The 22,273-nt window shown below is 37.1% G+C and overlaps 7 protein-coding genes across 9 annotated transcripts; 4 read left to right on the forward strand and 3 right to left on the reverse strand.

Annotated features, from left to right (window-relative positions):
- Positions 1-81: 81 nt before the first annotated feature.
- On the reverse strand, positions 82-1,809 carry LOC116028272 (peroxidase 42). Its single transcript, XM_031269920.1, has 4 exons — positions 1,512-1,809; positions 1,234-1,422; positions 837-1,002; positions 82-745 (listed from the first exon to the last, which is right to left on the reverse strand). Exons 1-4 carry the CDS (start codon positions 1,743-1,745, stop codon positions 336-338), a joined length of 999 nt encoding a protein of 332 aa, XP_031125780.1. The 5' UTR covers positions 1,746-1,809; the 3' UTR covers positions 82-335.
- A 4,432-nt stretch (positions 1,810-6,241) lies between these two features.
- On the forward strand, positions 6,242-7,847 carry LOC116030017 (ATP synthase gamma chain, chloroplastic). The gene has a single exon (XM_031272099.1). It carries the CDS (start codon positions 6,389-6,391, stop codon positions 7,508-7,510), a length of 1,122 nt encoding a protein of 373 aa, XP_031127959.1. The 5' UTR covers positions 6,242-6,388; the 3' UTR covers positions 7,511-7,847.
- A 433-nt stretch (positions 7,848-8,280) lies between these two features.
- On the forward strand, positions 8,281-10,401 carry LOC116031043. The gene is made up of 2 exons (XM_031273472.1): positions 8,281-8,443; positions 8,842-10,401. The coding sequence occupies exon 2, from the start codon at positions 8,905-8,907 to the stop codon at positions 10,234-10,236; it is 1,332 nt and encodes a 443-aa protein (XP_031129332.1). The 5' UTR covers positions 8,281-8,443; positions 8,842-8,904; the 3' UTR covers positions 10,237-10,401.
- A 771-nt stretch (positions 10,402-11,172) lies between these two features.
- LOC116029259 (derlin-2.2) lies at positions 11,173-13,932 on the forward strand. Its single transcript, XM_031271173.1, has 6 exons — positions 11,173-11,530; positions 11,755-11,854; positions 12,280-12,494; positions 12,587-12,670; positions 12,933-12,986; positions 13,536-13,932. Exons 1-6 carry the CDS (start codon positions 11,432-11,434, stop codon positions 13,716-13,718), a joined length of 735 nt encoding a protein of 244 aa, XP_031127033.1. The 5' UTR covers positions 11,173-11,431; the 3' UTR covers positions 13,719-13,932.
- Positions 13,933-13,956: 24 nt separating this feature from the next.
- Positions 13,957-17,724, reverse strand: LOC116029258 (tobamovirus multiplication protein 1-like). 2 transcript variants are annotated; one of them, XM_031271172.1, is made up of 11 exons: positions 17,595-17,724; positions 17,163-17,338; positions 16,266-16,356; positions 16,139-16,191; positions 15,580-15,672; positions 15,345-15,489; positions 15,079-15,124; positions 14,887-14,950; positions 14,612-14,665; positions 14,433-14,510; positions 13,957-14,354 (listed from the first exon to the last, which is right to left on the reverse strand). In XM_031271172.1, exons 2-11 carry the CDS (start codon positions 17,310-17,312, stop codon positions 14,262-14,264), a joined length of 867 nt encoding a protein of 288 aa, XP_031127032.1. In that variant the 5' UTR covers positions 17,313-17,338; positions 17,595-17,724; the 3' UTR covers positions 13,957-14,261. The 2 variants fall into 2 exon arrangements, with proteins under 2 accessions (XP_031127032.1, XP_031127031.1); XM_031271171.1 differs by having other exon boundaries at positions 17,475-17,710.
- A 1,000-nt stretch (positions 17,725-18,724) lies between these two features.
- Positions 18,725-20,933, forward strand: LOC116029257 (probable serine/threonine-protein kinase PBL23). Of its 2 annotated transcripts, XM_031271170.1 has the most exons (6): positions 18,725-18,814; positions 19,108-19,238; positions 19,424-19,605; positions 19,714-19,903; positions 19,974-20,365; positions 20,438-20,933. In XM_031271170.1, exons 2-6 carry the CDS (start codon positions 19,127-19,129, stop codon positions 20,699-20,701), a joined length of 1,140 nt encoding a protein of 379 aa, XP_031127030.1. In that variant the 5' UTR covers positions 18,725-18,814; positions 19,108-19,126; the 3' UTR covers positions 20,702-20,933. The 2 variants fall into 2 exon arrangements, with proteins under 2 accessions (XP_031127030.1, XP_031127028.1); XM_031271168.1 differs by lacking the exon at positions 18,725-18,814 and having other exon boundaries at positions 19,043-19,238.
- Positions 20,934-21,077: 144 nt separating this feature from the next.
- Positions 21,078-21,869, reverse strand: LOC116030810. Its single transcript, XM_031273145.1, has one exon. It carries the CDS (start codon positions 21,694-21,696, stop codon positions 21,301-21,303), a length of 396 nt encoding a protein of 131 aa, XP_031129005.1. The 5' UTR covers positions 21,697-21,869; the 3' UTR covers positions 21,078-21,300.
- Between the last annotated feature and the right edge of the window lie 404 nt (positions 21,870-22,273).

Below are 22,273 nucleotides of genomic sequence, written 5' to 3' on the forward strand. Positions count from 1 at the left end.
AAAAAAAAAAAAAAAATAAAAAAAAAAAAAAAAAAAAAAAAAAAAAAAAAAAAAAAAAAAAAAAAAAAGAGAACAGTACAGTTTAAGCAAGCATAATGACCATCACCATTAATTTATGCTCCAAACACCAACACCTACTTCCACCATGCACCCCAAAGCAACAATACATAAACTGCAAACCCTGAAATAAGAAATTTACAGTAAAGCCATTGAAATTAAACAACATCACCACCACTTTCTTGCCACACTATTTGAACCTAGTTCTTTTCTACCAGATAAACAAACTCCAGTAAGGGCAACCAACCCTCTTATTACTAGGCCATTAGGAAGCCAAACTAGTGGAGCTTGTTAGCCAGATTGCATTGCTTTCTGATCTCACCCTTGGTGCCAGTGAGAGGGTTGTTCTCAGAGAGGATAGTGATGGCTCTGGAAAACTCCTTGAAGAAATAGTCCTGATTCTTTGCCATTTTCTTGACATAAGGCTTGGTCCTCTTGTCTGTGGCTAGTTGGTGGTCTACAAGCATCAACCCTTTGTTGTCCAAAATGTTCCTGTAGTAGTTGTTGTCCAGTTTCATGGGCGTGCCCCGGTCGTTCCTCACATACTGCACAGCCTTTGGGTCAGGAATTGGATCTGGGCATTTCTTGAGCATGTGTGGAACATGATCAGGGTTGAGCTGAGGGTCCACTTCTGGGTATAACCTGTGAACCAGCTTCACACAGTGGGTTCTTCCTACACTGTGAGCTCCTGTTACAAAAAACAGTCCCAAAATTCTTTAAAACCCCTTCCTTAAACCATCAGATCAGCAAGTAAATGTTAAATTTTACTCTAGCTATACCTAGCAAAGCAACAACTCCAGGAGTGTTGATTCCAATGTTGGAAAACCTCTCAAGAACAAGACTCATGCTGTCATTGTGGTCTGGGAGGTATTGTTCAAGAATATTTGCTCTGCTCTTCCTGCCATCCCTTCTCCCAGATTTGAGTGGGATGTATGGGCCTCCAAGCTATCAAGAAGCACATAACATATCAGAATCTTGTAACAAAACATAAATAAAGAGCAGACTTTTTTAGTTTATCCACCTTCAGTTGAATGGACAAAATTTTAGTCAAATAACCATGACTACTGATAAGTTGGTTCAGAAAGTCAGATCTAATAATCTCAAGATAAGATTAAAAAAAAAAATGTAACTTTTTAGCACTCATCACTCAAAGAACAACAAAGTTATAATACTTACTGCAACTATGCCATCTCTAGCAGACAACACAAGAATATCAGCACAGGAAACAACTCCAGGGCACTCCCTCTCCACAGCTTCCTTAATGGTCTCAATGTACCTGAAATTCCTCATCCCAAAGCTCCTGTCTGCCTCCTTCTCAGACAGAACCCTCCTGGTTGAGTCCAGCAGCAGCGAAGCATCACAAGACTGCACTCACAAGTCAAAAATCAAGCAAAAAACACATCTTTTTTTTTTCTCTGGTTTCTTTAATTTCTCTCAGAGTCTCTAGGAATTACCTCAACAAAGCAGTCATGGAAGATGTTCCTGAGCCAAGAAAACGCAGTGTTCTTGTGGCGCTTGTACAGGAGTTTGACTTGCTCTTTGATGATGTCTTCAGCTTGAGGGCAGCTGTCTTTGTAGTAGTTCATAGCAAGCCCAGCTGAAGTCTCATGGCTGTCTTCTGCTATGGCAGAGAGAGCTGAGAAGGAGAGGATGGCTAAGAAGAAGAGAGCTCTTGAACCCATTTTCATGAATGATAGTGTGGATTATACTGAGTGCTACTCAACTTAAGTAAGGGCAGGAGAAGAGGTGAAAGTCAGTGGCACCCAATAAAGAACAGAACTTTTTCTTGTCTTCTTTAATGAGTACTGGTACCGGTTATGAAAGCTTGTGCATTCATTAAATCCAATGGCATTTATCGCTACAATATTATTTAATCTTTAACATCGGAGTGAAAATTTAGTTTAAGAATAATGATCTAATTCAAGTAAAAGGAAGCCACTTTGGCTAGTTTGATTCTTTTTACTCCAAAAAGGTTGATTTCTCAACATTAAAAGTTCGCTGTCGAGTTTTGAACATCAATAATTAATGAGTTAAGTTGGTGTGGACAGTAGTTTGATTCTTTGATTTATTCAAAAATCTGCACAAATTAAAGATAAGTATCACTTGATTAAAATGTCTTAAATCTCGGTTGAATTCTTGCAAATGATATATCAAATTAAGAAGGTATAGTTAATTTTTCTTAAAGTTTGGAACTTTATTTGAGAATGGATAGGATTAATGATCCGAGCTCATTATGTGTATTACAAAATATTGAGGCCATGCCTACGTCACCATTTAGACCATAATTATAACTCAATTTTCAAATAAATTAACCCTTTTCGAATATGACTCTTTGTCCAATTATATATAGAAAATTAAAAACAACAATATTCTAAACAATATAATTGTGACATCACTCAAATAAGTAAATGAAAATTTAACCTGTTTGAAAATGTATAATAAACTTTTTTGTAATTAACAATATAATTGTCTATAGAGATTTAGATGGAATTGTGCAAGACTCTTTTAACTTATCTAAATATTTCGATTCAGCATATAATAAATATAGAATACACCATAAAAATTACCGTGAGTTACTACAGAAATAAAAATTTTCAAGGAATTGACAATGATACAATTATACATTTATTCACCAAAGGTTATGAAGTAATACATAAATAGTGTCGGTGATAACTGATAACTGGCTCACTCCTTAATTAGGCGGAAAAGGAAGCTAAAAAGAGAAATTGCCTGTTTAATTATTAATTTATTTTGCTGTCATTTTCGTTAATAATGCAATCGTCCTGTCGTTTTGGGCAAAATAATAGACTGACCTAGTGACCCTAGTTTGTTTTACACACATTTATTCTTATAATTATGGACCACATTATACTAACCAATACATTAACGGTAATTTTACTTTTACAATTACACATAACTAACCAAACGCAGAGAATGTAAAATATAAAGAATATTAGGTCTATCTAATCTATTCTAATCTCCAATCTTCATCAAATTAAGGAAAATAATTCTATTTTTAGTTTTGAATTTAACCTACTCTAACCTATTCATCATTTATTATAAGACTTTTGCATATATTTTTACCTTTTAATTAGAAGATAAATGATGTGTCTGGAAAGAAGTAGTTTCGAGGAGAAATATAATTTTCGTATCATAATGTAATTATATATTAGGATCACCGATTTAAGAATTTTTAAAAAAATATTTGTCCTTATTATTTTACTTTTAGCAGTTTAGTTGCTTTCTCTCTCGGTGCATTATATGTGGCCAAATAAGTCTTTGTAAAAAAAAAAAAAAAAAAAAAAAATCTTTGTCAAGTATGCATAATGTATTCCTTATTTTTCTCCTTGGAGACAATGAGCAACTCTAAAATAATAAGCATTTAATTTAATTTATTGGGCATTATATGTAGCGGCATCATGCATGCACGGTCAGTAGGGGATGAATATTGAAAATACAAGTGGTGTAGCGTGCATAGGACACATATGAATTTAATGGTGAGTCTATCGAAATCTTAAACCGTACTATATTCAATTAGACACTTTAAAATTCAAAATTTTATGGCACTTTCATAAACGAATTGCTAATATTATTACAAAATTAAATAATTGATACATATCATGTTAAATTATTTTTAGACTAAGGTCTTATTTGTTTATCAATACTTATGTTAATTTTTTGTTAGTTCAGTCATCTTTAGCAGTTTGATCATATTAAATCACTAAAGAAAATGCTTGGTTAAAAGCTTCTTCCTTTAGTAATAATTATCAAAACGTCAAGAATTGAAACACTGTTGTGAGTAGCATAACTATAATCAAATTCAAATTAATTCAATGATATTACAAAATTAAAAAATAATAATTAATCTCACACTACGTCATATGCAATAATCCCAAAAGCCAAAAAGTCAGCTTGAATGATTTAGTTGCCTCATGGTGTAGAGGCAAGCGTGTCGTGTTGGGTGTACATACACGTGAGACGTAAGAACGTAACGTAACTTCGTAACGGACGGAGGAAAAAGTGGCGTTGTTTCATCCTTATCTATCCGCCACCTCTTCTGATTGCACTGAATACGAGGTTTTTTGTTTTCCTCAAGTCAAAGTCATGCCGCAATGCCTAACTGGAGATACACTATTAATAACATATACTCCGTATTAAATCTACGTATAATTTCGTATATAAATTCCATGAATATTTGTAGGAATAGAATTGCAATTAAATCGTACCAACCACACTTTTATAAGCTCATAGAATCATAGGAGATAATTCCATAAGATACCTCAAAGCAATTTATTACCACCCGTTATACATTAGATAATAGATATCAAGTTACATAACAAAAAAAAAATTATTATTATTAATACTTTACGAATATTTTTACTTTCATTAAGATTTTTTTTTTCACTACATCATTTTACAAAAATATATGATTATTGTTTTTTTTTTCAGCTAAAATGTTTATAAATAACAATTGTACTACTCTAATCTCGAGACCCCACTACATGTTTTGAAGACAATAAGATATAAAAAAATAGTTAAGTTATCAACTTAGATTAATCAACATGTTAGAGTTGTGTAATGAGAAGTCTTATTATCCTTATTGATATCAGTTTTTTATGGGATTTTTTTAAAATCATCTTTAAAGTGTTCATTGTTCAATCATATAACTGAATGCTACACTCTTGTGCAAAAACTCCAACAAATTTGGGCTCATTGAGTATTATTTGGGATTTTAGGCCCACTTATAATGGGCTCCTTGTGTATCTTATGGTCACATGGTGGAGGGCCTGTTTGTCAGAGAAAAAAGTATGCAGACACCAGAACCAATAGTTAGACAGTAGAGGAGTGGATCTTAGTCCAAAACAGCAGTATTTCAACTATCATGAATTCATGATTAACTGGGTGTTGTTTCATACATGTTTTGAACATAAATTTTGAATTTTTTAACATTCAATATTTGTGAATATATAGTGTCTAATTTATGAACACTAAAATTTAAAATTTTTACATATATAAGATATGTTATGAACATGTAACAAAATGAATTTTGTAGTGTCTTGTTTATGAACATGAAGTTTTGAGTTTATGAATATATAGTATCTAGTTTTTGAAGTTAAATTTTGATCTAAATTAGACGAGGGCGGAAAAATTCAAAATTAGGTTCTTACTTTGATTTAGTCTTTGAGGATATCCATAAACTAGCCAAGGATTTCCATAGTGTTAGCTTTACTTTTGTTAAACGATATGTGAATATGGCGACCCATTTAGTAATTAGGGAATCTGTATTCATAGCTGATTGTAGGACTTGGTTTTCCTTGTCCATCTTTTCTTTCTAATGTAATTCTGTCCGATATTGTGACTTAAACTAATGAAGTATTTTGGTTTTAAAATAAAATAAATTTCCAAACATATAGTATCTAGTTTAATTTCTTAAATGTTGAGTTTCTTAACTTGGGCAAGAACTCCAATATCTACAAACTTGGGTTAAGATTATTGATGGGGATTATCATCCGGGTATCGTGACCATATGATGATTGGTTCCTAAGCCGTAGAGCGAATCATATATTAACCGGTCGACCACTAGCTTCCTAACCACCCGCCCTGGGGGGCGTATAGAGCATGATTCGTAATAATAGCCCTTCGGGTGTGATCGGTTCACCCACTGTGACGCATAAAGTGTCAGACGCTTGGCTAACGGACAATGGGCTTACGATTGGCCCAGTGCATGGCCTCCACGCGACGTCCATGCCGTAAGACCGGTATTTGTCCCTTGACACCCTATAAATACCATATTTAATGCTAAAATGAGGATTTTTGACTGTTTTGTCTCTTAAATAGCTAAATAGCTCATAGACCTCTGACTCACTGTCACGTTAACTGAGCTAGACGCTTAGGATATAATGCACTTATATCGGGTTCATAATCAATATAGTATTAAGATATAATACTCTTGCATGATGCATCCGGTTCATGATCAATAAAGTATATTTAGCCGCATCTTGACTGCTCGAACTCGTATATACCTTATCAATTATAATGCTTGTTTTATTGATATTTTCAGGTTGTAATTTGTAATCATATTTCTTATATTTTTTACGAAATTAAATGCAATCTACAACGGTCAAGAATCTTATCCTCAAACCTCATCCAAACACCTCCCTCCACCTCTCATTCCCTCCTCTATTCCATGCCATACAACAAATCTCACCGCATCAAAAAAAACATCTCTTATGCTAAAACTCCCTCCCCATTTCTTCCCCACTCCTCCTCTCTCAATCTCCCCAACCTCAGCCTTTACTGCAATCTACCCTGTTCATTGTAGCTTGCAGCCATGTCTTGCTCCAATCTGACAATGTTGGTGTCGTCAAAACCTTCCCTTTCCAACTCCTCTCTGCTCTCATTCGGCTCCTCTCTCAACCCGTTGCAGCTCCCGGCGCAGAGCTCCGCGCCGTCTAGATCGCCGTCGGTGGGCCCAATCCGGTGCGACCTGCGCGAGCTCCGCGATCGGATTGCGTCGGTGAAGAACACCGGGAAGATCACGGAGGCCATGAAGCTGGTGGCGGCGGCGAAGGTGAGGAGAGCCCAGGAGGCCGTGGTGAACGGGCGCCCCTTCTCGGAGACGCTCGTGGAGGTCCTCTACAACATCAACGAGCAGCTCCAGACGGACGACGCGGAGGTGCCGCTCACGAAGGTCCGCCCCGTCAAGAAAGTCGCGCTCGTGGTCGTCACGGGCGACCGTGGCCTCTGCGGCGCGTTTAATAGTAATATCCTCAAGAAAGCCGAGGCGAGAATCGCGGAACTGAAATCCCTCGGCGTGGATTACACCGTGATTAGCGTGGGCAAAAAGGGGAATACCTATTTCATCCGCCGACCCCACATTCCCGTCGATAGATTCCTCGACGGCAGCTCTCTCCCCACCGCAAAAGACGCGCAGGCAATCGCCGATGACGTCTTCTCGCTCTTCGTAAGCGAAGAGGTCGACAAAGTCGAGCTTTTATACACAAAGTTCGTGTCTTTAGTCAAATCCGAGCCAGTAATTCACACCCTAGTCCCTCTTTCCCCCAAGGGAGAGATCTGCGACATAAACGGCAACTGTGTCGACGCCGCAGAGGACGAATTCTTCCGCCTGACGACCAAAGAAGGGAAATTGACGGTGGAGAGAGACGTGAGAAGAACCGAAACCCCAGATTTCTCATCAATCTTGGAGTTCGAGCAGGACCCAGTTCAGATTCTGGACGCCCTGTTGCCTCTCTACTTGAACAGTCAAATTCTGAGAGCTTTGCAGGAATCGCTGGCCAGCGAGCTGGCTTCCAGGATGAGTGCGATGAGCAGTGCCACAGACAACGCTAACGAATTGAGGAAGAATCTGTCTATAGATTACAACAGACAGCGTCAGGCGAAGATTACCGGAGAAATCTTGGAGATTGTTGCTGGAGCCAATGCCTTGTCTTAAGCATAAAGCATGCATGCATATATATATATATATATAAATATCCTCCTTGTTTTTCTTCCCCCCTAGCTGCATTATATATGCTTATATATAGGTGTGTTTATGGGAGATTCATGCTTCGTTTTGATGCTCTTGTTCAAGAACTGTGATTCAGATCAGATCAGAGTAGATAATTTCTTCTGCATTTCATACAAACTTTGATTTTTGCTAGATGTATTATTGAATGATATGATATATAAGGCCAGACCACTCATCTGATCTTTATATGTCCACATCTTTTACCTTGTATTTGTAATAAAACATGTAATAATGAAAGTCAAGTCCCCAAGATTCACCTCCACATCAAGTATATATATGCATTCTATCTTCTCCCTCTTTAACACCATACAATACTTCAAACACAACCGTTAGCTATGTTATTGACCTGTTTTGGTAACCACATTGTTTCAAATTTAGCTCTGAGTAGGAATCGTCACACAACCTAGACCGATTTATCTTGGCATACCTACAGTAGCGATTATGAGTTTCTCTCGTCGTCCCAAAAAACAAACCTTAATTTTGCATGTAATGTGGTGGGAACATTTCAAGAAGATTGAATGGCTATGAAGTTCAATACAAAATGACATTGCTTTTGAGTGTGCATGGGGTAAACAAGCTCTTGTATAATAGCATGCAAACTAAGAGATAAACATGCAATGAACTAGACTAAGATAGTGTGGGCAAAAATGGAACAATGGTTATTCTTTTTTTTTTTTTTGGGGGGGGGGGGGTATTGACATTTACACACTCGCAAATCTATACGGTAACAATCCCGCATTCTACGCAGCCCAGACTCTTCCCAAAGAAAATGGGGAAGCATACGAAAAAAGAATAGAAAGGAAGAAGAAGAAGAAATATATCCCTAATTGATTTCCCATTTCCAGAAATTAAAAAAATGTAAGTATTTAATTTCTGGTATTTTACATTCACACGTAATATATACACTGTTCTATACATACATACACTGCATGCACGTATATTCATATCCTGCATTGGAACCACTGTTCTTGAATTAGACGTATGCATACGGAGTATTTTAAGGTTGTTCATTATCGCATGTTTTTGCGTGCGTGGTTAATTCATTTTGCCCTAAACATGATGGATCTTGTTGTAGCTTTGTTCTTCCTAATTTTGTGAGATTAAGCAGAAACTGGGAGGGGATGTTCTTATTAATTATATTCATTATTGTAATGTAATCATCCATGTGTTTACTTTGTTGGGTTGATTCCCTGCGTTCTTGACGTGTTAATGAATCTTGGTTCTTTTACGTTTAACGTTTATACATTCCTCCGCAGAGGAAATTAAATTAACAATCTGGGCAGAATCAAGAATCATGGTTGGGATTTAATTTCCCCAGAATGAGTGAGCAGAATCTGCAGGCAGTTAATTCATCTTCTCTGCCAATCCTCCCTGCAAAGAGGAGGAGAGGCCGTCCACGCAAAGATGGGAGTGTTGCTGAGAAAGTTATAAGCAGCAGCTCACAGTCTTCTGAAACCAGGAAGATAATCCCACCTGGGGAAGTGAAAGAGCAAGGCTCTGAGGTGGATGACATGGTGGGAAGAATGGTTTCTGGGGTAATTGATGGCTGTTTCGATGCTGGTTACTTTCTCACTGTGAGAGTTGCTAATAGCAGCGCTTTGCTTCGCGGGGTTGTGTTCCAACCGGGACGATTTTCCCCCATTACAGCAGCAACGGATGTCGTTCCACAGGCTAAAATGTTTGAGAGAAGAGATATGCCTGTCCCAGTTCTTAACAATGGTGTTATCCCCCAATCTGATATGGCTGCAGCTTCAGAACAAGTTTTGCAGCATCCTAAACCAACTTTTAGTCCCTCCATGGTTGTTAGCCAACCTCAATCTGGTTCTGGTTCTGGTTCTGTTTCTGTTTCTGTGCCTGCTATGTCAAGAAGTAACTCTGTTGGGTTGTTAGCGGGGGAGAAAGCGATGGGGCCTTCTCTGAATCTTTATCAGAATCATCAGCCTCAATCTGCAGCCCCTCCGCCCCCGCTGGAGAATCTTAGGATGGTCGAACAGGACGAGGTAATGCAGGTGTTTGAGATTTCGACGCAGCCACAATGGTTGTCGTCCAAGGTTAATGCTGCAGATGTGTCCTGCAGTGAGGAGACTGGAAGTCAGGTGTCTCAAACTTACAGCCAGAGATCAACTGAGCCATGTTTTAAGGCCTATGATTGGGATCTCTCAAATTCCAGGCTTTCCCAGAACCCTGCAGAAAATCAAGCTGTTGAGTCTAAAATGGAGGAAAACAAGTCTCCAAATCTTGATCAACACCCTGCTGTGGGTGCTCAACCTCATTATGTTCCACAGTTCCAAGAACCTCATTCAGAATCTAAGAACACAGGTTTGGAGTTCATTCAAGCTTTGCCTCCAGTACTGATTAACAGCAGGGCGAGGGCCGTGGATTTCACGATGGAGAATCCATCTGCTCCCCAGAATGATGCATCTAATGAATCTCTCAAAGGGAAGCCCTTTGGTTACCCTGCTGAAAATGGTGGTGGAGAATCACAGCCTGCTGGAGTAGTGGGGACTTCAGAAGAAAATGTGACACATGAACAGCCTGCAGGCAGGCTTGAAACTCAGATCTACAGTTCAGAGAGTTGCACACTGCCTGATTTCAGGTTTGGTCTTGATGGCATTGTTTCACCCACAGCCAATCCAACCAACACTCCTTAGATGAATGAAGTTGTAGGGATATGGAAACAGCTTTCTAATGCTTATTCTGTCTCCAAATTTTAGTGTCACTTGCTTCTCTTTTCTGTACTGTTAAGACATGTTGAGTCTTGTTTTTGTTTTGCTTTGCTTGCAGATACTCCATATATGTGAATGCTATTTCTTTTCCACTTCAGCATAACAAATTAAACCCTTCTCCTTGGTTAAACTTTGATTTACGAGAAAGTCTGTAACTGCAACTTGACTAGAAAAGTTGAATTTGAAATCTGATGGTCACCAAGCAAATTGTTTGACTAACTTGCTTAGGTTTATATCTTTTTCCTTGGTTAAACTTGTTTGCATACCTATGGGTTCTTGAAATTTTCTACACTAAAATGACCTTTGTCACAAGGAAATAATGTGTTTACTTAAGGGACAAAACCTTTATTTATAGGTTCATAAATAGCATCAGCTTCCTCCTATAAATTATAATTAGTTGTCTTGTTTTGCATTGGACCAGTATCAACCACCAAAAATATAATTCATTTCCACTATAATATAGGAAGGTGAAACTTTTGAGATTGGTGTATCATTTTGAAATAATATCTGCACAATCTTAAATAATAACGTGTACTCGTATCCATTAAGATAGGTCGAGGGTTCGAACTCCCTCTCGTATGAAAAAGCTAATTTGACCAACACTTTATCTCTTAATTGGGATGGCTCGGTGCGAATGAAGATTCGTCTAAATATGATACAGGTCCTACAGTAAAACCTGTTCAGAACAATTTGAAAAAAAAACAATTTGAAAAAAAAAAAGAAGAAGAATAATAACGGCAAATTTCTTCATTAAAAAAAATCTGATTATCCGACCCCCAAGTATACGTTTTAAAGCGTGTTTTAATTGGACTATGTTGGTCATAGTTTGTTCTTATTGGTCTGTGTTTACACGCGCTATTGCAGATTGCAGACTCGGCATTAATTTTTATCAGCTCAATTCCAAATTCTGTACTGTTTACGCATAAACAGGGAAGCAGAATCGATACTATACATTAACCTAACCCATCGAATCTTTGTGGATTATATCGATCTGAGGTTGTCGAAAGTCACACTCGGTTTCGCGAATCGGGTTCTGGAAAGTTCACTCCTTTCTTTCGTTCTCTGAAAGCAAGGGGTTTAATAGTGTATTGGGGAGAAATTGGGAAGATTTCAGACGAAAATGGCGCAAGCAGTAGAGGAATGGTACAAACAGATGCCGATCATCACCCGCTCCTACCTCACCGCCGCCATCGTCACTACCATCGGCTGTTCCTTAGAGGTTTCTCCTCTGCCTCTATTGCTCAATCTCCTTCTCTATGCACATGTCTCTATAATAACAGTGTTATGAGGCAAGGTCATTGATTTTGCTGTTTTATTAGTTATTACATTAACTTTGTGAATTTTGAGCTTTTATGATCTAACCTTCTTAAAAAAAGTACTTTTTTTTTTTTAATCTGTTGAGGTTTGGGTTTACAATTGGAATTGGTAATGTCGTTGTTGCAGATTATTTCTCCGTACAATTTGTACTTGAATCCCAAACTGGTCGTGAAGCATTATCAATTCTGGCGCCTCATTACCAACTTTCTTTACTTCCGGAAAATGGGTAATGACCAAGCTGTTCTTGTACTGCTGAGAGTTTTCTGTTTTCTTTTAGCCAGAGGGTGTTCAACTTTATATGACTCAATCAAAATGGATGTCAAGTTTTGTTTCAGAATTTTGTGATTTGGGCTTCATACCATTTGTTGATATTTTGTCAAGACAAAAGACCTTTAGAATTAAGTGGCTATTGGTAGATTATTTAGTCAAAAGTTAGCAAAGGCTATTCCAGCCCAGCACTGATATGATTCTCAGAATAACATAAGGCAGTTCTTAATTTCTTATCTTTGGCGTAATGCTTGATGTTAGGTTTTTCCTTCAATTAATCATTAATGTTTACTTTCAATTTTTAAAGCATTTTAAGGTACTCTTAAGAGTACTTCTATATTTCCTCACAATCTGTGCTAACTGTGCTTGTTGATTAACTTTCAGACCTGGACTTTCTGTTTCACATGTTTTTTCTTGCTCGGTACTGCAAGCTTCTTGAAGAGAATTCTTTTAGGGGAAGGACTGCAGATTTCTTCTACATGCTCTTGTTTGGAGCCACTGTGTTAACTGGAATTGTTCTTATTGGTGGGATGATACCTTATGTCTCAGAGTCATTTGCAAAGATCATATTTCTTAGCAATTCGCTAACATTTATGATGGTTAGTTTTTGTAGGTCTAGTAATTTATTTATTTATTTTTTATTTTGTTGCTTTCTTATCTATTTTCATCCTTTACTTGTTTCCCTTTATAGGTATATGTTTGGAGCAAGCAAAATCCCTTCATCCACATGAGCTTTTTGGGTCTCTTTACCTTCACGGCTGCTTATCTTCCATGGGTTAGTGACTAATTTTACCTTCTTTGCATGCTTAGACTAAAGCAATGCCTCCTTGGTTTCTTGTGATTCCAGAGTTTCTTAACTTTAGTTAGCAGTTTAATGTATATGCTGCCTGATGGTATTGTCTATTTGTCGGGTGGTCTAAGACTAAAAGAGGAACAAAATTGCATGTGTAGGTAACTTTTATATCTGATGAGCTGGTCAGCAGGCATCTGTTCTTATGCTGCAAATGCATTAATTGACTCTTTCCTTTGTGCTGCAGGTGCTTTTAGGGTTCTCCGTTCTTGTTGGTGCTAGTGCTTGGGTGGATTTATTGGTATGCTACCACACCCTAATTTGTCAAACTTAGTTTTATTTGCAACAATTTGAACTTGTTGCTTCAAACTTCTAAGTTAACAAATTTCTACCCCTTTACGGGTTATTTTATTTTATTTCAAACTTACATAGGTTAGTGGATTGGAATATGGGGTGCTTTGTTATAAACCAAGATACATAACTAGTCTAGATCTAAATTAGGAGAGCTTTGTTATAAACCAAGATACATAACTAGTCTAGATCTAAATTAGGAGATATGTCCTTAAACAGTTAAACGGCACTGCTACTCTTACCAAGTGGTCTATATAGACGTTCCCTACAAGGCTACAACACCTCTTGCAGCTGCCCAAGTTTTAGTAGATTTCTCTTGTTTACAAATTCTGCAGTCTAGTCCATTTTCGCAATAGAATTCCTTTCCTTATCCACTTTTCCTCATCCATTGCCATTGGGTAGGATGATTCTAGGAATGCGTTTTATGCATATAGAAAGTTGTAATTGTAGACAACTCGTTACTTCCAATTCACTTTAGTTCAAATCCATTTCTGCTCAGGGGATGATTGCAGGCCATGCTTACTATTTTCTTGAGGATGTTTATCCACGGATGACTGGCCGTCGACCACTGAGGACACCAGGATTTATCAAATCATTGTTTGCAGATGAGCCGGTAGTGATGGCCCGACCAGCTAACGTCCGATTTGCCCCTCCTCCCCTGGAAGAAGATCAACAGAATTGATGGGGGGATTGTATTGAGTTGAATGTACTAATACTCAAAATTCCCTCTGCTTATGTAAATTTTACCTGGATATTTGGTAGAAAACTATAGATGATCTCATTGATGAGAAGTTAACCAGTTTGAGATGGTAAATGTATTTTCTTTATTGAGCACAATTGTCAGCATCTGTAGCAAATTTTTCTTGTTAAAATCGAAACTAAAGCCCTTCTGGATATATATGACAAGTTTTCTTAGCAAATCCAAGAATCCATGAAGATGTTATTTTAGAGATCAGATCATTGCACAATTACAAACAATGATCTGACCAACACTTTCAGAAATGTGGTTTACAGTAACGATTAACTTGCGCTGATGAACCACTCGAAACGCAAAATTGTTACACATGCCTTCTATTCTAGCACATAAATAAATCAATTGAATGTAACACATCCACTTAGAATAGAACACACTTGTCCCAGGAAACAAGTTCATCGTCGACTAACCACCCTACTCATCGCTCTTCGTTTTCTTCTTTCTATTTAATAGACGAAAGACCATGATCGCCTAACGGATGGGATGGTACTGTGCCGAGACTCTCTTGGGAGGCAGTTTGCGCAGGATATAGAGAACAAGAGCAGAAGGAAGAATCTCCACCACCTGTTTAGCCATAAAAGAATCAGTATACTATGAGACTGATGAAAACATCATAATGTGGAACATGGAACAGCTGCATACCAGGTAATATATCAAATTCAAAACCGGGTGGTCCAAAACATCAAGTGATGCATCAGAATCGAAAGCAGACAACACAACCTGCAAAGACATGCCAAGTGTAAAATGTTTTGTCGATAAATTAAATCTATTTCGTCTATCTTATAAGTGGAAACCAGTCTATTAGAAATTTGAAGCCTTACCACAAAGCATCTTATCAGGAAACAGGTGAAACATATGGCTGTCACAGATCCAACCTGCAATCGTTCAAACAAATTGGTAGGCAAGTTATGAACAGCGGGAAAATTTCAGACAACTTGACCAAAATATGCAATTTCTGCCCATCCGGTAGGTCATGTGGACTAATCAGATCTCGTTAGTCACGTTATGATGTCAAAACCCCCGGCAAGCATAAAAAACTGATGTTATGAAGAAGATTAACAGAGTCGCAAGAGAACTAATGTAACTAAGGACAAACCTCATGAAGCTTCTTTCTTCTTCCTTTGGATTCAATAGGAAAGCGTCTCAGCATGAAAAAAAGCCTGATGGCACAATCAATGGAAATCCATATAAAAAAAATTTAAATATATACTCCGTATTAGTAATGACTAATATTTAAGTACTGAATAAAATAACAATTTTGACAATAGATACTGGTCCTGTTATTTACCTTCCCCCATAGAGCAAGAAACCTAATGCTGCCACAAGTGAAACAACTGCACAAAGTAAAAAAGAAACAATAAGCACAGTAACCAAGGCTCGAAAAGTGATGCATGAAATATCCCAAATGTGAAAGCAAAGAGTTCAGTCTAGAGTTAACCGAGGTGATAAAGGAAGGAAAAGCGACAGAAGAAATATCCTACAGGCTTATAGAAACGAAGAGCTCTGCCCTAACTTAATAAAGTTGTTCGGTGGAAAACAACTCTATAAAAATACCTGCTACAAAGATCTTTCCAATGACGTCCATGGTATTATTGTCATTAAACCACAGATACACCCATATACCAGCCTGTACGATGTATATTCCCGCATTTATTGATATATAAAAGATTTTGAGCTTATCAGTTGGCAAACTTCTAGCCTGCTCATATGTAAGGAAGAGAGAGAATTAGACGTGAATTTTCTGTATTAAATAGAGAAACGTAACCCATTAAAATGGAACTGAACTTGCCTGGTGATATATCTCGGCCCAGAACAGGACTAGAAGTGTATATGTTGAGAAAAAAAGCAGTCCCGGAATGTCCAACAGTGCAGTGGTTATGACCTGGTTGACACAGAGTAAACCCGATAAGCAGCAAAAAAAAATAAAAAATATTACTCCATATATAAGTAAAATAATGCGGGAAAGAAGAAGAAGAATCATCACATGGCAGCATGGAACGGTGTCTTGTCATTCAGGCAATTACTTAGTTTAAGCAACTAAAAATTGAAAAGAAAAGTTTGCTTAAGTAATGGGGGATACCTGCTCTATCTTAAAAATAGAAAAGTGGACATAGATAAATGCCTCAAGGCATCCTATCACACAGAAACCATATTCGAGGGAAGAGAATTATTTTGTTCGTTGTTCAAATACAAAGGTATCTATATTCTTTTCTTAATTCAAACAGAATGAAGTATGATTAATGTATGAAATGAATCTAATTAGAAATACATAACCACTTGATGAAATAGAAGGTAACTACCAATAATTGTTAAAGATTCAAGAAATACTTTTGGAGAGATTGATATACCTTGGGATGGAAAAGAAACACTCGTTTGTGAAACGCAAAGACAACAGCGCGAACTGAAACAAGATGCACAAATGAAATTAATTCGCAGCAATAGATGACGTCAAATTATGTTAAGTGTTTTACTTACCTCCATTTACAATGAAATTCATGAGATGAAAAACCTTTTGTGTTGTCCAGCCAAACTCAGGCACTCTCAATTCAATTCTTATCAATTGAATCTGCACAAGCAATCAAAAATATTCAGCCCAAACACTATGAAAAATAAATACAGGATTAGTAAGAAAGTAAAACCAAACCCTAAACGTGAAGAATGGGATTGCAGGTCAATAGCTGCAACAACTTATGATCCCAATAGACTGTGCTATGATGATGGACAAGGTACCATAATTAAATGATTCAATAACAGTATGAATATTAGTTGCAGTATCCAAATGATTCAATAACTTCTAAAAGTCGACAACTATGTCCTAGATAAGGAGTACAACTTTATAGTTGATGGGCAGCTCAGTTGATTCCTGGGCCTAGCGGCTGCAGTGTGAGAGTTATACCCAATCTGGTGCCCTGGTGGGCTACTTGTGGGCGTTGGACACTGGTCCTCCCACCTAATGGGCCGTTGAGTCACCGTGATTAGTTGCCATATCACTCCTCAAGAAAAGGCTGCATCTTGAACTCAAACACATATCCAAGTACTCAAACCCTTCAAATGCCAAACAGCTAAATCCTAATATCTCCACCCCCACCCCCCAAGAATAATAAACACCCTTATTTATTATATGCTTATTAATCAAGGCTAATCATTACAGATATAGCTGTTCAACCAAATCATCAATCAATACTATTGATTAATCATCAAGTTTTCTTATGGAGCAGTATTGGTCTCCATCTTTTTGAAAGCTCCAAACTTTATAAACACATTGGATTCACAAATAAACTAAAATTTGACGAATTCCCACAAAACAAAGTCATATACAATTATACAAAGGATTGAATATGAATTCAAGCTCATATATATATATATACATACAAGAGCAACGGCGGAGACGAGGCCATAGGCAACACAGAGTGAGTAAAAGATCCCATCTTGCCATTTAACTGATTCGTTGATCTCATTCCACCAGTTCGCCGGAAACGACCAAAAACCGCCGGCGATGTGCTCCAGTACTATTCTTGTCATTTCAGCTCTTCTCACCTCTCCTCTCCCTTCCAAAATTCAAGATTGAGAAAACACACAAAAAGGAAAGAGAAAGAGAGAGAAAAATCAGCAACGAAGTTATAGATAAATACATACACAGTGCGTATTATATTCCAAATTAGAACGAGAGGCAAGAAACAGTACAGAAAAAAATGCAAATAAATTTCGATGAAGCAAAAAAAGGCCAAGTTCACAGGTTGTGTAGCTCAGGGCAACATGGTCCACAACTACGTTTGAACGCCCAACTGCTTCTCTATCCCTCACCTAACCCCAAAAGGTTGCGACTTTGCAAGTGCTGCTTCTCGAACTTCGTGGGTGCCGGGTGGGATTCGGAGATTATTATGTTTTTGTTGCCGGTTCACTATCTTCTCGGAGTTCATCGTAATAATTGTCGTATTATTATACACTGCCTCAAAGGTGACTAGCATCGCTTAAGAATTTTTACGGAATATTATTTTCAAATTCCCTATAATATTAGAATCCCTTAAATAAAAGAAAAAAAATATCACCCACTATGTCACCCTTTCAGGACTGTACTCGTTTCTTTAATTTACAAAAAAAATCTGCAATTAATATATTTTGAGACATTATAATCAATTCAAATAGTGAAAATCAATAAACATGAGACTTAAATTTAAAATTTTATAATTATAAGTTAAATGTTCGACCAAATTAGTTAAGTTGTTCCGTCTTTGTTTCTCTTTCATAAAGAAGTTGCTCACATTTATTTATTTAATCCAAATAATATTAATAATAATTACTCCAATTTTTTATTATATAATAATTATTATATAAATAAATCCAGGTATGCATATTTGCCAAACAGTGTTGTAGTACAAAAGTTGATAGGCATTGTCGTGGCACACGTGATGCAGTACGTGACCTCAACAAAGTAATTAAATTACAATATGATATATAAAATATATTTTTATTTATATTTGTTTAAAACAATAGTCCGACCTACTATAGTTATTATAATCAAATTATTTAATTTCTCAGATATACATAAGCATTACTCTATGACTCTATGTTAACAAGTCATAATTCATGTTTCGAGTGAATAAAATATGATTATTATATTTTAAAATTACAAATTTACCCTCAGCTCGGATCATAAAATTATATTTGAAAATATTATATTATTTTAAAATATTATTTGAATTAAATACTTCATAAAAATAAATGCCCAATATGATATTATTATTTGGATTGTGAAAAATTAGCATTTTTTTTGAATGTTTGTTTAATGAATGGCAGGATGGTATAAGCTTGAAAATGGGTGGAGTAGAAAAGGCTTTGAATCCAATAATTTGTGCTCCACTGCATGTGGGAAACTATATATGACTAAATAGGAAAAGTTAGTTATGATACAAAAGTTGGTTAAGAAACAAAAATGTCACAAACAAGATTTTTTGTTTGTTTCTCACTAAACAAAATCACAAACTTCTCTATGCATTCTGGCTCCAATCAAGAACATTAATTTGGTGAGTAATTTTCCTCATTAACATGCATGAAAAAGTTGTTGTTTCAATGGTGATTAATTCCTTTAATTTGAGTGTTCTTTATTGATATTAATTGTTTTCTGGAACTAAAATAAATTCTTCATTGAATCATAATCAATTATATTTCTCCAACTGCCCTTTGCCATGGCCAACTGGGATGCATTTATATACATGGCTTGAAATATGTGATAACGACGAATGAAGATTTTCTTGGTGTTTGTGTTCTTGTGAATAATCGAAAAGAATTAAGAGATGGGAATGTTTTGGTGTTGCAGGGTTTCAGAGATTAACCTGATGAGGAAGAATCCATTGAAAAGCTCCAAGAGTAATGTGAATGAGTCAAGCAAATATGATAATAATTCAGAGTCCTTGACATCCATTGCCAGAAGTATTTCCATGAAAACAGGTATCATTAATTGGAAGATAAAAACTTGTTTGATTCCTTAATTGGATTCCCAAGAAGATAGATTATATTGTTCCATGATCTTCATTTCCATTCTGAGTTTCTGTTGCCCCTATCATCTGGTGTGGAAAATGCTGTAATTTTCTTGATTTGATGAAAAAAAAAAACACATTTTGAATGGGGTGCAGGGATGAGCAAGCAAAAGCAGCTAGCAGAAGACATTATGAGGTATGGGGACATAAAAATTGCAGCAGAAGTGTACACATTTCGCGAGCTAGCCAGCGCGACAGACAACTTCAATCCGGAGCTGTTAGTGGGGGAAGGAGGATTTGGGAGGGTATATAAAGGGCATATCAAAAGAACAAATCAAGTCACATCTCTCTCTCTCTTTCTCTCTTCTTGCTTTTAGTTAGTTTTCGGCTGAAATGTTTAAATTTCTTGCAGTTTTATTGACTACATTGCTCCCATTTGTGTACAGATTGTTGCAGTAAAGCAGCTGGACAGGAATGGTGTTCAGGGGAACAGGGAATTCCTGGCTGAGGTATTCACTCTCAGCCTTGTTAACCACCGGAATCTCGTGAACCTGATGGGATATTGTGCCGATGGGAATCAAAGAATTCTAGTATACGAGTTTATGCGCAATGGGTCGTTGCAAGATCACCTTTTTGGTATGCATTCATATCAGATTTCTTATGTTTTAGCAGACAGATAGATAGAGTCTTATCTGCTGTTGTCCAGATTTGCCTCCAAGCAAGAGGCCTCTGGATTGGTATACCAGAATGCAGGTGGCCAAGGGTGCAGCTCAGGGGCTAGAATATCTGCATGACACAGCCGATCCTCCAATAATTTATCGCGATTTCAAAACATCAAACATATTGGTGGACGAGGTTTTCAACCCGAAGCTCTCTGATTTTGGCCTCGCGAAGCTAGGCCCAACCGGGGAGCAAGATCACGTGTCTACGAGGATAATGGGAACGTATGGGTATTGCGCCCCCGAGTATGCTAAGACGGGACAGCTCACAACCCGGTCTGATGTTTACAGCTTCGGAGTTGTCTTTCTGGAGATCATTTCAGGGAGGAGAGTGATTGATAACACCAAACCAACTGAGCAACAGAACCTGGTTTCTTGGGTTAGTTTTTTAAGTTTATTCATCTGCAACTTAAATCCTTAAAAATCCTTAACAATTAATGTTGTTTTGCAGGCAAAACCAATTTTTACTGACAGACAAAGGTTCACAACATTGGCTGACCCTAAGCTTGAAGGAAACTACCCACCAAAGGGCATGTACCAAGCTCTTGCTCTTGCAGCTATGTGCATCCAAGACGAAGCTAATATTCGGCCTCTAATTGGCGACGTTGTCAGTGCCCTCGAGTACTTAGCCACCCCAAGCGAGGATTTTAACGGCACAGCCGATGTAGACGACTCCAATTGCCTGTTCATTCCCCAAGGTGCAAGCACTTCCTGAACCAAATGAGCAAGCAGGTTTTTCTGCTAAAGTGCTGACAGATGGTAGGATGAACAAAGGGCTGATTAAATGATCAGTTTATTTTAAGCTCAGTGGATGCATTTCAAAGATCACAAGTTTTTACATTGTTTGATGTGAGTTGAAAGCAATACAAGTTTTTAAGCATGTACTATGTTTCAGAAACCTTAGCATACAAGGACATCAGAGTTTAATTTGCAGATTTTCCAACCCATTTCATAGTTCATTCATCAGATTTGTTATCTTTCTAAGCCATTTCATGGTTACTGTGGTTGAAAATTCTTGATCTGATTTTGAGGTTATTACTATCATGAAATGATGAACATAAATAAACAGCAATAAACAGCAACACCAGATACCTTAAACAAGTCCCAGGAAGCTATATATATATATACATCTGTAATTCCAGAAATTCCAGGTGAACTTCAGGATATTGTGTGTGATCGATAATGTTTAATTTCCGGTTTATAAAAAACCATCAAATGATGGGAAATGAATCAAACACATGAAATATGTGGGAAAAAAAAAACAAAAAACAAAAACAAAAGTGCTGAGAACTTATTAAGAACCTGACATGAAAACTATGAAACAACTGTTTGTTCCTGGAATCTCTTTGAATCAACTTTAAGATTTACATAGCTGAATCCTCGGATTTCGTTCATCCTATGGGCATCAGAAACATCCACCAGAGAGCAAACACTCTGCAATCCTCCTCCTCCTCCACTCACCCTTCTCTTCTTCTTCTTCCATTTCAACATCATCAACAACCCAAAACCAGGCCATGAAGAATTCTGAGACTTCAATGGCGATCCACCGCAAGAAAACTCCATTTCCACCTTTCTGAAATACTCGATTTCCTTCTTTAACAGTGATCCGATCGTCCCCCGCGTGCCAACTTCCACGGGAGCGCTTGCACCGCAACTCATTCTATTATCTGCAGGTAATCTGCTGCCTATGCTGCTGGCTCTGTACAACATTTTTCTGAGTTTTTTTTTTTTTTTTTTTGGTTTGATGAATCTATGGAGGCTTGTTGGTGAAGAAGAATGATTGATGATTTTGATGCTTTGAGAATGGAATAGCTATCTTTACTCTCGGGCTTAATGATGTGTTTATAGTCATGCTTTTTCCTCCACAGTGGACAGCATGAGCCACTGCATAATTGTTTTTTTTAATAGTGGGATTAATGATGATGTGGATGCAATCACCATCCATTCTTGCAATCAAAGCATATGTAAAAAAATCTCAAAATTAACTGAGTGATTAGAACATGATTCTCGTACTAAAACGTTATAAGTTTAATTCTGGTTAGTACCTTCTTGGTCAGATTGGTAACATGTAATCTTTTTAGTACAAGTATACTGTCAAATAAAAGAGTTCCGATTTTTTTTCGTAATTTAAAAAATATATATGTAAAAAAGTATTTTGTATAGATTGCTAAAACTCACCTTTCTTTCTTTTTGACTTTCTGTTTGGCATCATCATCAAGGCAATTGAGCGCAAGTAATTAATGTGTTTTACCTAAACATTGGTCTTTTCTTCTTCTTTTTCTTTCTT

This window comes from Ipomoea triloba, chromosome 9 (genome assembly GCF_003576645.1).
Source record: "Ipomoea triloba cultivar NCNSP0323 chromosome 9, ASM357664v1".
NCBI classification, from domain to species: domain Eukaryota; kingdom Viridiplantae; phylum Streptophyta; class Magnoliopsida; order Solanales; family Convolvulaceae; genus Ipomoea; species Ipomoea triloba.